Raw genomic sequence first — 14870 nt, forward strand, 5'->3', positions numbered from 1 at the left:
GTAAGAGAACGAGCAGAAGGTGAGGACTGTGAGTGCGCGAAGAAAAACTCCCCTTCCCAGCCTTTGGGGGCTCCTTTTAACGACTATCTGGAAGAAAAAAAAAAAAGATTTCTTTTCTGGTACCTCAGCTCAGCAGGCTGCTCCTCTCCTGTGGCCAGATGCTGCACTCTCCGCCATTGTTAAATACTAATAGTGCAACTTAAAAGATGTACTCTTGCGAGACAACAGGTGGCCACTGCAACCTCCGGCTCTGATTGGTGGAAAAGGCCACAGGCGCCCAGTGGCCCGGAGAAAGGGCCTCCACTTCTGCGTTTCAAGAACCTGCTCAATGGGGTGTTGTCCTGATAATATCTCAGCTCACTGCCAATTTGTGCAACCCGCTGGGCCATTAGGGAGCGCCGCTGGGTTGTCAACGTTAAATGGAGACTCAGGAGAGGAGACCAAAGCTTTTTCAGGAGGGGGGATTGGAGTCAACCCAGCGACAATGTAAGCAGTTGTTCCTTTCCTGAATAAACACCGCTCTCTCACGCAGTCTCCAAACACCTGACTCTGCTAAGAGAAGGACAAATACACAAACTTTCGCCTAATTGAAGTTTATTTTTTCCTGCTTGGTTCCAGAAAGATAACATTGGGCAAAGGTACAGACACAAGGTGTCACCAACCCAGGGAGAGCAGACGAAACGGAGAGAAAGTCCTGTGATGCTTGTCCGAAAAACTTCAGGCTGTGGGCCAGCAAAGTGTGATTAGGGATGAAAGTGTGAGTGTCAGCTAAAATATTTGTAAATTTCTCCCTTCCGGTTAGTTTCTAGATACTCAAATTGGGGAGGGGGGAAGCAAATCTCACAGCCTCTCCCTAACGTTCTATACAATACCTTCCCTTCTGCCAAGGCTGAGAGCCAAACTCTCAAATGAACCCGAAGCAAAGTGGAGGGTAGGACAGGGCGGAGGTTGGGGGTGGGGGTAAGATGCAGCTTAAAGAAAGAGAAAGAAATGAAGAGGGGCTGGGAGAGCGCAGTGTGAGGAAGTTAATCACCCAGAACCTTTTAGGAAAATAGGGACATTTTCTCTCCGAGAGCAGTGAGTGATCCGCCTAGATCCAGTTACTCAAATGCCTTTCGAATACAAACAAGAGCAAAGAAAACACGAAGAGAAGCGACACGAGCCTGAACCCCGGCGCTTCAGGTCTGCCTACCTGTGAAAGGTCAGGCCCCCACCCCCTGCCCACAGGTGTACACTGGCTCCCGGGTCTCGGGAGGCAATCGTGCAGGTGACCTGCTGGGTTAGGTACTTCCGCGAGGAAGGGGACACTCGCAGGGGAATGCGGAGTGCCGTAGAGGGACCGGGGGACCCACGAGGAAGGAATGAGGGAGAGGAGTGGAAACCGAGGGAAAGAGCGGTGGTGGGAAGGAAGTGGACGGCGCGTGGATGCTGATGACTGGAGCAGGGAGGCCCAGGGCAGCGGTGGTGGGAAACGGGGCTGGAGGGCCACACCGGGCACGGGGCTGGCCGAAGCGGCCGAGGGAAGGAGGGGAGCGAGGAGCGCTCCGAGGCAGCGGGGACAAAGAGGACCGGAGAGGGAAGGGGGGCGCGGTGGGAAGAAGAGGGGCCCGGGAGAGGGGGAGACCGCCGGGCGGGCGACGGGGCGGGTGAGGGCTGCGCGAGGCGCGGGGTGAGCGGCGAGGGGCCGCGCGGCGCAGGGGCCGGCGGGGCGGGGTCCGCGCGCCCGGAGGCGGTCCGGGCTGAGAGCGCACCGGCGGGGCGGGCGGCGCGCCAGCTGCCCGCGGTGGGAGGGGCGGAGCGGCGGCAGCGTGGGGAGGGGACCGGCGGCGGAGGGAGGCAGGAGGGGGAGAAGGAGGGGAGGGGCCGGGCCCCTTGTCTCCGCGGCTCCTCTCCTCAGTCCGCCCGGGGAGGAGGAGGAGGAGCGCGGCCAGCCGCCGCCGCCGCCGTCCCAGCCTCGCCCCGCGCACCTGAACTCGCCGCGCCGTCCCGGGCCCCCGCGCCGCGCCCCGCGCCCCGGGCGCCCGGCCCGCGCGCAGCGCTGCCTCTGTGCCCCGGCGGGGCGCGTCCCCTGGGCCGCCTCCCGCTCTCCCGCGGTTCGCGTGGCCGCGCCTTTGTGTGCGGCGGCCGCGGCTCCCGGGCTCCTGAGGCTCCAGGTCGCTGCGCCCCTCCGGCCCCGCGTCCCGCGCGCCGCCCCCGGGACAACCCCGGCTCGGCGCCCCCCGACGGTGGATCTAGCGGCTTCGAGGAGGCGGGCACCGGTCCCGGCGAGCCCCAGTCCCGGCCCCCCGGCCCCGGGCCCGGCTGAGGCATGGATGTGAGGTTCTACCCCGCGGCGGCCGGCGACCCCGCCGGCCTGGACTTCGCGCAGTGCCTGGGGTACTACGGCTACAGCAAGGTGACCGGGCCGGGCTGGGGCCGAGGGCCTGCGGGGCGGGGGCCATCTCTCCATCCCGGGCGCGCCCAGCTCTGCCTGCTGCACTTTTCTCTCCCCTCTCCACTCCTTTCCCTTTGCGCCTTCGTCTCTGTCCAACTCTCTCGCTCTACTCTTTCTGCCCCCTTCCCACCCCCCTTTTTGTCTCTCAGCCTGCGCTCCCCTCTCCCCTCCGCCTCTCCTCCCACTATCTCTCCCCCACCCCCCACTCCGCCGACTCTCTTTGGCTGCCCCCAAAGAAGCGAGAGCAGCCCGAGAACTGTAAGGGGGGACTCGCTTTGTTGTTGTTATTAGTAAACCCGACCGCAGGCTGAGTTTGGGGTGGAGGGGGGCAACGCAGGAGTCCCCGATCTCGTGGTCTGATGACCTCGCCGCCCCCCTCCCAGTCCATCTCACCTCCCCCACGCCCCCGAGAGCTGGACTCGGGGCCGCTTAACGAGGGAAAGGAACTAACTTTTGAGCGTGCCCTGGATGGGGGGAGAAGGGGGCCGGGAAGTGTTGGGACCCCCGCAGGTGGCCTTTGCTGCCCTCTTCCTGGGGCACTTTGGACCACGCAACGGAAGGGCCCGCTTTTCCCGGGTTAGCGCGAGTGGCTTCTCATCTTTCATTTTCTGGGGAGGGGTAGATTTGGCATTTCGGGGAGATCAGGGTTGGAGACCTCCACACCACGCCCTGGATCACCCCACCTCCTTCACCTCCCCCTGCGCCAACTTTGAGGACCGAGCATTTCAGGTGGCCGAAGGTGGATCTCTCGGAAGGGCAGCTGGCGCCGCGCGGAGCGGCGAGTCCGTGCGGGAGCCGGAGTCCTTGGGCCGGGGCAGCGCGGACTCGCGTTCTCCATCCTTCCTGAAGCCCCCAAGGCCAAGCTTTGGAGGAAACATCACCCCGAGGGCAATATTCAGAGAAAGAGCTGTGCCTTTTGAATGTGGTTTTTCTTTCTCCTTCCCCACCCCTGCTCCTCCCTCCCCACCCCCCACCCCCGCCTTTTTCTTTCAAATCGCAGTTTGTTTATGATTGCTTGGATAACAGAGGAGGAAATAAAGAGCCTGCAGAAAGAAAGGTGCTATACAAAACTAATGAGTACATAGCAGGAAGAAGGGGAATTGTATCTAGAGGGAGGAACGGTTTGCAGTGCCCAGTGGCTGATGGAGGCTTCTGTTCTTTTCTATTTGTTTATACTCCCATCCGATCGCAACTCCAGTGCTGAAGTTTGTGAAAGACCATCAAGATCTCTCTCCCTCACCCCTGTCCCCTATGTCATCGTCGTCCAGCTCTGCGCTTGGCACTGAGGGGCCTCCCAGCAAGTATAGAAGGAAGGGACATTATTCAGTGTGTTTTAACCCTTTGGTGATGCGAGGGCGGGGGTTGGGGGGTGGGGTGGGCATTCATGCTCTCCAAATTCCTGAGCTTTGAAAGAGAAGCAACAAAAAGCCCACCGAGGTAGCCAGAGGTACCGTTTAGTTCTGTCCTCTGATTTTGGATTTACTCAGGTTATTAAATGCTTTAAAAAGTCCCCCATGTATGCTCAGTTAGGGACTCAGGCAGCCTAATTAAGTATGTAGTGTATCTGAGAATGCACCTAATTGTTCCAGTGGGGTATTATTTGTCTCCTTACAACTTCGCCTTGTGTATGCAAGCCTTGTCTAACTGGGCAGGCTCTTATTTTTGGAAGCCATTACCTTTCCTAATGTAACTACTTCTTTCTCTGATTTAAGATCAGCAACACTCCAATGACACCAAAATAGAAACCTTTTGTACTAACCCAGTCACTGCAATGCGTGGCAAATCTCTGTCCACTAAGATCCCAAGGGTACTTCAAGGGACCAGAGGAAATTGTGGGTGTTTTGTGTGTGTCTCTTTTTATTTTTTGAGAAAGGCTATTTGAAGTCAGTTTAAACTCAGAACATTATTTATTTCAGGGAGGGTCTAGAAAGCTTAAAAACAGACAATATTTATTGAAATGCTTGTTCAACTTCAGGAGTAGGGACCCAAGTTGGATTGCTGTCATATTTTCTTAATGCAGCTGTTTGCCTGAAATAACTCGGTTTCATAGTAATTCTGCAATCTGTCGTTTTAAGTGCTCTATGTACCCAATTTATGAAAGTTAGCGCTTAATATTGGTGAAAATCAGATTGTACTTATTTTAAGGGATGTTTGCATTTCATTCCTTGCAGATAAAAATACAAAAATCTTTAAATTGAGCCACGATACTATATTTTCCTACTCTTCATTTCATGAGTGAACAACCCAACTCTATTCCCTGTAATTTTTCTTTATGGAGAGAATGAAGTAGGAGAGGAAGTATTAACTTCATGGGTATAAAACAGCAAGTGCTAATTAAAGGTTTATAGCACTTCGTTTCATAGTTAACTTGTGTGTCTGAAGTGGTGTTATTGAATACAGATTTATATCGAAAATGCAAAAATCAGCAGACAAAGACATGCATTTATTTTATTTGAAAACACCTGTAATTATTAATCTCCAAAGACTTTAACTTTTACTCATATATATTATCTTTCTGGATGGGAAACAATGGCTTTCTAAGAAAGTCTGTTTCTGCCCTTTCTTGTTTTAACGACCATCTGGGAAACTTTAGAAGAAATACAGAACCCTCTGCTCCAGGCTTAACAAGTGCAAAGTTAGCGCTTATCTTTAAATTTATTTACAAACCGTGAATAACAGGGTTTCATTCATTTCTCTCTTTAACAAATGACCAGAGCCCTTTGTATAAATTATATCATGTGCATTATCTTTACATTCTGTGAGTATATGGATCCGTTTTAAATGTCAGCGATCATGAAAGTGTGTACTCTGCCTATGGAGAATGGATGAAAGAGTTTTGAGGGTTCAAAAGTCATCGCAAGTAGGAGAATAACTTCAAATAAAATATAGCCAGGATCATTAAAATCAGTTAATAATTCATGAACCAGCCACTGATGTATAAACTCGAAGTCATCTCTATTTCCTCAGGGCTAATTTCCATTTTAATTTCAAGTGGAAAATCTACTGTTTGAGCATTTCTTTTTCTGACGCAGCTAACAAATTAAACTAACACATATATGTATATTTTTTTTTTTGAAAAGGTCCTTATCTTACTCAAGTGAATTAATGACCCATTGTCTATATATCTGGATTTTTTCTTTCCCCGGGTTCAATTTGTCTTCACCAGTAAGAAGATAATATGCAACATATCCATCAGCATGTAGCGCTCAGAAGTCTGTTCCCCCTAAATAAACTATTGTATTTAACGTGGGTGTAAGCAAGATAAAATCACACTGTGGGTTAATAATGAACTTGGACTCAGCTCTAGTTACTTTTCTGCACGTTCTTAGGGCTTCCCCGCACCCTTTCAAAATACCGCTATTGACTTCTTACCCTATATAGAATGGTCCTAACTGTTGTAACTCTATCAGTCCCAAACATTCCTTTCTAATTACTATATGTGTTATTGATCACTCTGCTTAATTAAGACGCTCTGATGTGAACTCTTTTCCTCCACCTCATGGGCCTCTACCTTAACTAGCTTGAAGAGTAGGAGGACCTGAAGGGTGATTTGTCATTGGTCTGTATCAGTGGAGACCATGGTTTAAATTGAGAACATATTGAGAGGGGACGGGTGTATGACTGAAATTCTCTTCAAGTTAATATCTTGCACTAGCATAAGAACTCATGATTTCATTTATAGGTTCTAGAGTAAGGGCGTATTGAACTTTGAGAGCAGATTGAGAGATTTTTCAAGTCAGGTATTTAAATAAGATGTGGAAACCACATTGTGAAAGAAATAAACTATTTCTGAGGACCTTAAAGCAGGAGTCATAAACTCAAAATGTATATAGGGACATCTGGTTAACCTTCATGAAGCCAGGTGTTGTGGTTAAGTGGAGAACATGCCCCATTGAAGGGGGCGCCTTGCTCAGCATTATTAGATTTTTGTCATGCCAACATTTGACCCAGTATCTCCATATTCTGCATTTCTTTTTTTTCGAGAGAATGATAATCTGGGTTTTTATCTGAAATAGCCTGAATTTTAAATATTGCAAATTAACAAACAATTGAAATCATTATGCAGTACTCTTAACGCATGCTCAACTTTTGTCTTGACAAACTCATAGGCAGATGAGAATTCAAAAAATCATTTTTTAATAAGTCATTTCTAGTTTATGTTCAATTATGTGGGTAGTTCTAGTGCAGTGTTCACCTATATGGACTGTTCATTTGAGTCATCTGAGTCAATTTAACCACTTTCAGTGGAGTTCTAATCTAATCATTTGGATTCTATCATTTGTTACTTTTATTGTCTAAAACCAATGGGGAATAGTTGTTACAGACCAGGATTTGGCAAACTGTATCCTGCAGGTCACATCTGGCCCCCTGACTGTTCTGGTATGGTCTGCAAGTTAAGGTTGGTCTTTGCGTTTTTAAATGATTGAAAGAATTTGAAAGAAGTATAATATTGGGTTGGCCAAAAGTTCATTTGGGTTTTAAGTAAATTGGTACAGAAAGTCCCAAGTGAAGTTTTTGGCCAACCCAATATTTTGTGACTGTGAAAACTACGTGAAATTGACTTTTGTGTTCCATAAATAAAGTTTTATTGAAACACAGCCCCACTCATTTGTTTACATCTTGTCTGGGATGGGGGCTGCTTTCATGCTGCAGTGGCAGAGTTGAGTCATGGTGACAAAGACTGCAAGGCTTGCAAAGCCTGAAACATTTGCTGTTTGCCCCTTTATAGAGAAAGGTTGCCAACCCCTGTTCTAGATAATTAGTCCACTGATGGTGCCATAATCTTCCTATGTTCCAAGCCAAAGCAGTAGAAAGAAAATCAAGCTACTCTAACTGGAAAGATGTCTATCTCAGAGAATGTTTCTGGAAATGCTTCTGGAACAGTGGGGTCTCAGCCCTGGCTTCGGTCATGGTTATGTGGGAGGAGGCTTGTAGAAGATCCTGAAACTCAGCCTTACCCTAGACGAGGTCAATAAGAGTCTCTGGGAATGAGATCTAGGCAGCAGTGTTTAAAAGCTCCTCAGGTGATTCTAATGTGCAGCCATGGTTGGAAACTTTGTTTTAGGCTGAGGATCCTGGAGTGAGTAGTGTCGAGGGGCAGTAAAACTGGGTATGAAGTTTGTGATTGCCATAAAGAAGATAAGACGTAGGGCAGAATGATTGGTTCCAGGTTGGCACGTAGGGTCTTTTGAGGACCTTGGCAATGACTCAGTCCTATTGATCTGGGCTCCCTCCACATCCTCCATTTAATATAATATGATGTGATACCATATCTGAGTTGCTATTGATGAGGTGGCTTGTGTTTGTATTTTGTAGGCATTTAATTAAGCATCTATTTGTTTTAATTTTGTAGTGTGTGTCTGTGTGCACATACGCACATGTGTGCCTGTGTGTGCTGTGTGGCTAATTATTTTTTTCTCATATTTTGAACATTTTTATAGGCCCCCAAGAGGCTTGGAGTTCTAGGTGTCCAGTTAGTAGTGACTAATGGATAAAGTGATCCCGTTGACAGTAACTAGATGTCCATAACCCTCCCCCCACCACCCGCATTTTGCCATTCTGAACAGTGGAGTGTTGATGAGAACCCTGTGCTCAGTGGAGCCTAACATATTTAGCCAAAGAGTATTAATTTCAGTCATTTCAGGTGAAGTCAATGGTTGTCTGTGGCCACAGCATTCAAAGTATGTGTGGATATTGCAAGAACTTTTTACTCCAGGTCACAAACTGTCAGGGGAATGCTGAATCCCCTTGAGGACTTGTTTTGTTTACTTTGTACCAGTATTTAAAAAAAATAAATGAGTTGTATGTTTATAAAAATCTTTGCATATAAATCTGGATTTCCAGCTTCTCCTTCCTCATAAATTTGGCAGTACTAGACCTGTACCCTCTTGTGGCATCATCTCTCGTAGCCCTGATTCAGACGACCATGCATTCCACTGTTCACCATGGTCCTCTCTTCTCTCTCTTCCTCATACTTAGACCTCTGTAAACCTCTGAGGTCCCAGGAGGCTTCAAGTTTGAAAACTTTGATTAGAAAGAGATGAAATTAAGTGAGCATCAAATGATGCCCAGACCTAGAGAAATGAGGTCACTGTCATTAGAGAGTGTTCCTTATGGCATGTAGGAGAGTAGATTAAATGGAAAAGAGTAATTTGTGATCATATTATAGAGCAGTGTTTCTCAAACTTTAGCATATACAGTGATCACCTAGAATGCTTTTTATAACACAGACTGTTGGACTTTACCCCTAGAGATTCTGAATCATCAGTCTGGGGTGGAGCTCCCAGGTGATGATGTCATGCTGTGACTAGCATGGCATGGAGGGTGTTAAGTGGTAAGGGAAAGAGTTTGTTCTGTGTATGTTTATTGGTTAGAATGCTTTGGGCTGCAGGGAACAGAATACCCAGCAAACAGTGGCATAAACCATAAGGACACTGGTTTACTTGTAAGCCTTTATGTGGGCCATCTATGGCTATTTTGGATGGTTCAGTCATGTCTTCCCTGGTGGCTCAGATGGTAAGGAATCCACCTGCAATGTGGGAGACCTAGGTTCTATCCCTTGGTTGGGAAGATCCCCTGGAGAAGGGCATGGCAACCCACTGCAGTATTCTTGCCTGGAGAATTCCCATGGACAGAGAAGCCTGGCGGACTACAGTGCATGGGGTCTCAAAGAGTTGGACACAACTGAGTGACTAAGCACAGTACAGTCATGTCTTCAAGAAACCTGTTTGCTTTTCTTTTTATTCTGTCATCCTTGGGAGTTTCAACAGTCTCCTCATGGTCACAGGGTGGCTGCTGTAGCTCTTGCCATCACATCCTCATATGATATCACGCAAAACGAGAAACAGAATAGCAGTGTGGTGGGAGTGGTAGCAAAGGAACACTCTCTCCTTCTATACATCTCTTATGAACACGAAGAGGGGAAAGATGGGGTGGGAGATTGGGATTGACATATACACACTACTATGTGTAAAATAGCTAATGGGAACCTACTGTGTAGCACAGGGAACTCGACTTAGTTGTCTGTGGTGACCTAAATGGGAAGGAAATTCACAGAAGAGGGAATATATGTATACATATGGCTTCCCAGATGGCTCAGTGGTAAAGAATCTGCCTTCCAGGGCAGTAGATGCAAGAGTTGCAGGTTCGATCCCTGGGTCGGGAATTTCTCCTGGAGGAGGAAATGGCAACCCACTTCAGTGTTCTTGCCTGAAAAATTCCAAGCACAGAGGAATCTGGTGGGTAGGCTCCAGTCCATGGGGTCACAAAGAATCAGACATAACTGAGCACATACTATGGCTAATTCACTTTGCTGTACAGCAGAAACTAATCCAACATTGTAAAGCAACTATACTCCAATAAACATTTTTTAAAAAAGAAAGAATAGCTTTCTTGATAACAGTTCCACTAGACTCTTTTGACTTATTGCTTAGAAATGGGTCACATGCCCACCCTAGACCCATCATTGACAAAGAAAGAGATTGCTGTGATCAGCTTCATGTCATCCCCTGGGGTTGGGCACTTGTCACATGAGCATAATGAATGCTATGCTCCATTAGCAAGAAGGAAGTCTGTTGGAAAGACACCTGTGTCTATTATGGGGCACATCTGAACAATTTTGAGAGGACTGGCGGTGTGGGTGGGGTTGCCCTGTGTGAAGATGGCTCCAATTTTTTCATGTGGGACCTGACTAGAGGTTGTGAGGGTGGGGGCAGGGAGGAAGGATTTGAACTGAGGAGAGGTGTGTATGGATGTGAAGGAGAGGAAGGCAGGGAACAGAGCATCTCTGTAGCTTAGGAAGGAGAAAAGGAGGCAGAGTGTTTGAACTTGGGACCAGAGGGAATGTTGACCTCAAACAGAAGCAGAGAGGCCAAAGGAGAAGCTGATGTTGAAGGACAGATAAAGCTGATCTAGGATGTTTTGCTGGAACATTCCCACAGAGATATCAAGTAGGTGCCCTGGAACCTACCAGTGCCCTGGAACTCAGAGAGAGAGAGATCCGGGCTGAAGGACCAAATATGGGGTCTTCCTCTATGTGATAAAGTGCTGGAAACTGAAGTGACTCCTCTAAATGTAAGGAGACAGGGGTGGCAAGGATATACGCTTAATCAAGACGGTTGGCTGATGTGGTATTTGTTAACCCAGCTTCCCAATTAGGGAGGTAGTATTTTAGGACATGGCACGAAAACTCAGAAAATTTGGAAATCTTACTATACCATTGCAACTATGATACACAAAAGGAGTGTGTGTGTGTGATGATACATCTTTTCTGTCTTAACAGTCATTTGGAAAGAAGCATTCTTAAATAGTGGTCATCAACTTGGAATGATGCAAAATTTGTAACACTTTATGTTACAACCACGTCAGCCACTTTTGAATTAAAATATTTCATGTGTTTTTCTTGATGTGAGAGGTACAAGTTCAAACTGAATCTTTTGACGTGTTAATGATGCCATTAGTATCTTAGGGAATCTGTTTTGAGTGTGGTTAATGAGGAAAGACAGGATTTCAGCTAAGTATGCTTATAAATTCAATATATTTTACAGGTGGATTTAGCACTCTTTAAAAAACTGTTAAAATATAAGAAATAGAGGCTTTTATTCAAGGTCTGCATGAGCTTCTGACAGATTTTATTTTCTCTCTCTGTAGTAGATCATTTTATGTTCTTTGTTTCCTAGGTTTGTATCTTAATCCCTTCCTTTGGGAAGCCATGTTCTTTTAAATATGTTCCATGCTTGTGTAAAACACATGAGGCATTGGAAAACGGCCCTTCTTGTAGGACTAACATTCTGTCTTTAATCTTAATTTAATTTTACTTTGTTTATAAAAGAATACTTTTCATGTCTTCATAATCCTAAAGTTAAACAAATTGGCCGATATCAAGAAGTGTTTGGATTTCACTCTAAATACTATCTGAATAATGTAGATTCATTCCTTTGGAGGAATTAGATTTTATGGTGGGCTCTTCTATTCCAGTGCTTGCAAGTTGAATGTGGCCTTTGCTACACTGACTATAAATTGTTTATATAAAAGAATTATGTTAAATATTGTAACGGAAGTGAGTTCTCAACATGTTAAATTGATATAGTAGAACTATACCGTATTATGAGATTTTCCAGCAGTTTCTACAGCTAATTTGTAATGAGCAAGGGATTTTGATGTGCCATAGGATAACAAAAGTTTTCCATTTTCTTTTAAAAATCTTCTTGATATAGGAAGTAGAAGTCCCAAATGCTGACCTGCTAGAAAACTTTTATTAAATATGTATGTTTGACTTGAAACTTTTTTTTTTGGAAAAAGGATGAGTTAAATTTAGAACCATTGAGTACTCATAAAGAATACTAGTAGATCTGTTTTCTAATCTTTTTTGCTTGTCTTCGGGCTTCCCAGATGGTGCTAGTGGTAAAGAATCTGCCTGCCAATGCTGGAGATGTAAAAGACACAGGTTCAATCCCTGGGTCAGGAAGATTCTCTGGAGGAGGGCATGGCAACCCACTCCGGTATTCTTTCCTGGAGAATCCCATGGACAGAGGAGCCTGGTGGGTTACTGTCCATAGGGTTGCAAAGAGTCAGACACGACTGAAGCAACTTAGCACTCACGCATGCCTGTCTTCAGGGAGAAACTCATTATTTGGCTTACACAAAAAATTCTAACAGTGTTTAATGGAAAAGTCATCAAAACTGTTGTACAGGTAAAACTTCTTTTGAATCCAAGTAGGAAAAATCCTCAAACTGAGTTAAATAGTAAAAGGGTTGTAATGTTTGCTTCAGGCATAGCTGGATCCAGGTGTTACAAAGGGATGCTGTCAAGACTCTTTTATATTAGTTCTGTTTTCATCTGTTTGGCTTCTTTCTCAGGTTATACTTAGACAGTGGAAAGATGTCCAGTAACAGCTGCAAGTCACACCAGCACAGCCTTCCCAAAAGGAAACGATTCTCTTCCCCACTTGTCTTAGTACCTTGTGTGCATCAAGTCTCACTGGACAGAATTGGGCCACGTGCCCAGGCCCAGTGTCACATACCCATCTTAGAATCAGAGGCACATACTGGCAGCCCCCATAGAAACCAGAGGAGCCAAGAGTCGGGAGCAATGGGACCTCAGAGGGACAGCAAAACACTGATGTCACAGCAAAAGGAAGTGGATGTGTGGTATTAAAAAAAGGGAAAAAATCCATTTAAACTGCTAAATGAAGTGAAACTTGATGCTTTTGAAGATTTTTGAAGATTTGAGTTGTTCATGTTTCTTCTTCTTTGTGGAAACCAGAAATAGCTTGTGCCTATTCAATGCAAGTATGATCGTTGTTACTTATTACGCATTTATTAGGAATGCACTTCTTATGAGGGCCTATTAGATGTGGTCTGCCTTTGAGAAACCTCTGGTTTGGTAGGAGAGCAGGTGTTTATATGTGAGTGTTCAGGAAATACGGGTGTGTGTGTGGGTGTGTCAATATGGGTACATGGAGAGATATTCTAGACAGAGGCCAGTGGTTGGTTTGGTAAAAGTGTTCCAGAAATGGTCAAGGAAAGGGAAACTTTGATGCAGATAAAGAAGAACCTGTGAGTTAGGGTTTGCTTGCAAGTAACAGGAAAAAAAATCTTGAGGGCACTCCCCCGTGGTAATTAAAAGACACTTGCTCCTTGGCAGAAAAGTTATGACAAAGCTAGGCAGCATATAAAAAGCGGAGACATTACTTTGCTGACAAAGGTCCATATAGCCAAAACTATGGTGTTTCCAGTAGTCATGTACAGATGTGAGAGTTGGACCATAAAGAAGGCTGAGCACTGAAGAATTGATGCTTTTGAACTGTGGTGTTGGAGAAGACTCGTGAGAGTCTCTTGGACAGCAAGGAGATCAAACCAGTCAGTCCTAAAGGAAATCAGTCCTGAATATTCACTGATAGGCCTGATGCTGAAGCTGAAGCTCCAATACTTTGGCCACTTGCTGTGAAGAGCCGACTCATTAGAAAAGACCAGAATGCTGGGAAAGATTGAAGTCAGGAGGAGAAAGGGATGACAGAGGATGAGATGGTAGGATGGCATCACTGACTCAATGGACATGAGTTTGAACAAGTTCTGGGAGATGGTGAAGCACAGGGAAGCCTGGCATGCACAGCTCATGGGGTTGCAAAGAGTCAGACACGACTGAGCAACTGAACAACAACAACTATAGTTAGTGGTCTCTGCTCTCACTGCTGGGGGCCTGGATTTGACCCCTGGTCAAGGAACTAAAATCCCCACAAGCAGTGAGGTGTGGCCAAAATATAAAACAAGATAAGCAAAACACAAAACCTCAAAAAACCACTTGAGAAGCAGTGGCTTAAATGGGGTAGATTTTCTCTTGTCCCTAATGAAGACTAGAGGTAAGTAGTACAGGGCTGCTATGGGGGCTTCCTAAACATCTGGGACCCAAGCTTACCTCCGACTTTTACGTGCCTGTTGTCCTTATGGTTCAAGGTAGGGGGCCAGTCATCTTCATGGTCCAACCAGCAGGAAGGAAATGCGGTCAAGGGAGGTTTCCAGAGGCTGCCACGGGACACTTGCGTATTCCTCACTGGCCAGAGCTGAGACACAAGGCCATACCTATCAGGCATGAGTGCCTGTGAGTGTGGTCTGAGGAACCCTTTCCGGTTATCTCCAAGTACAAACGGTGATGTGTATTTTACTTCATTCAATATTTTAGCTTTTATTTGCCATTTAGAGGGTCCTCTTTTAGTGAAAGAGATACGCCATGCTATCTTTCAATCCTTTCTTCAGCTTTGGGGTTTTATTTTGGGCCAGCTTAAAATACGCGATGATTGATCTTCTTTCCAGGAGCTGCATATCCTATGTGCTGACGTTAATTGATTACCTATATTTTAGGTCCAAATTTCTTTTCTTTTTGAAATATCTCTTGAATTTTTACACTATCATTTCTCAAGTCCAGACTCTTGGTAACAGAGTTTTATGCAGAAGTCAATTTGTAGTTGCGTTTTTAAATGAGATTGTTTTTCAGTGGACGTGTTTCCTCTTTGATCAAACCCAGCTTACTTCTGACTCATCATATCCATATGTCCACCAAATATTCTTCCTCAGAAACCTATGGTTCTTGTTGCCCTTTCTCCTCACTTAACCCCCTGGTCCCTTTAGTTAACCTTTGACGACTGCAACGCCAAGGCATCCCTCCCTACTGTGCCTCCTCAGCCCCCTCCTGTTTTGCTGTGTAGGCTTTGTCAGCCTTTGGTCAACCCCACCTCTCAACTTCAGGGTAACTGAGAACTGTGGCCATTTTCCTTACCAAAAATTAAAACTGTTGAGTGTACCTGAGTCCTTTTGTTCATCTGTTTATTCTCTTGGACATTTTCCAAATGGAGAGCCCAGGGGATCCCCACTCGTTTCAAGTCACAGTCAGACCAGCTTTGCCCTCAATCTTAGAAGTGAACTCTCAGATTTCACTTCA

General features: G+C 45.9%; 1 protein-coding gene across 2 annotated transcripts in view; it reads left to right on the top strand.

Annotated features, from left to right (window-relative positions):
- The first annotated feature begins 1838 nt into the window (after positions 1-1838).
- TOX3 (TOX high mobility group box family member 3) overlaps positions 1839-14870 on the top strand; it is a 118858-nt gene continuing 105826 nt past the window's right edge. Inside the window, exon 1 of one of the 2 annotated variants that reach the window (XM_081505830.1) lies at positions 1839-2395. In XM_081505830.1, coding sequence (XP_081361956.1) covers positions 2309-2395 — 87 coding nt within the window. In that variant the 5' untranslated portion in view covers positions 1839-2308. The remainder of the gene's footprint in view (positions 2396-14870) is intronic. The other variant, XM_081505831.1, reaches the window with a different exon arrangement.

The sequence above is a fragment of the Giraffa tippelskirchi genome, chromosome 7, assembly GCF_054371585.1.
Source record: "Giraffa tippelskirchi isolate mGirTip1 chromosome 7, T2T-mGirTip1v1.2.pri, whole genome shotgun sequence".
NCBI classification, from domain to species: domain Eukaryota; kingdom Metazoa; phylum Chordata; class Mammalia; order Artiodactyla; family Giraffidae; genus Giraffa; species Giraffa tippelskirchi.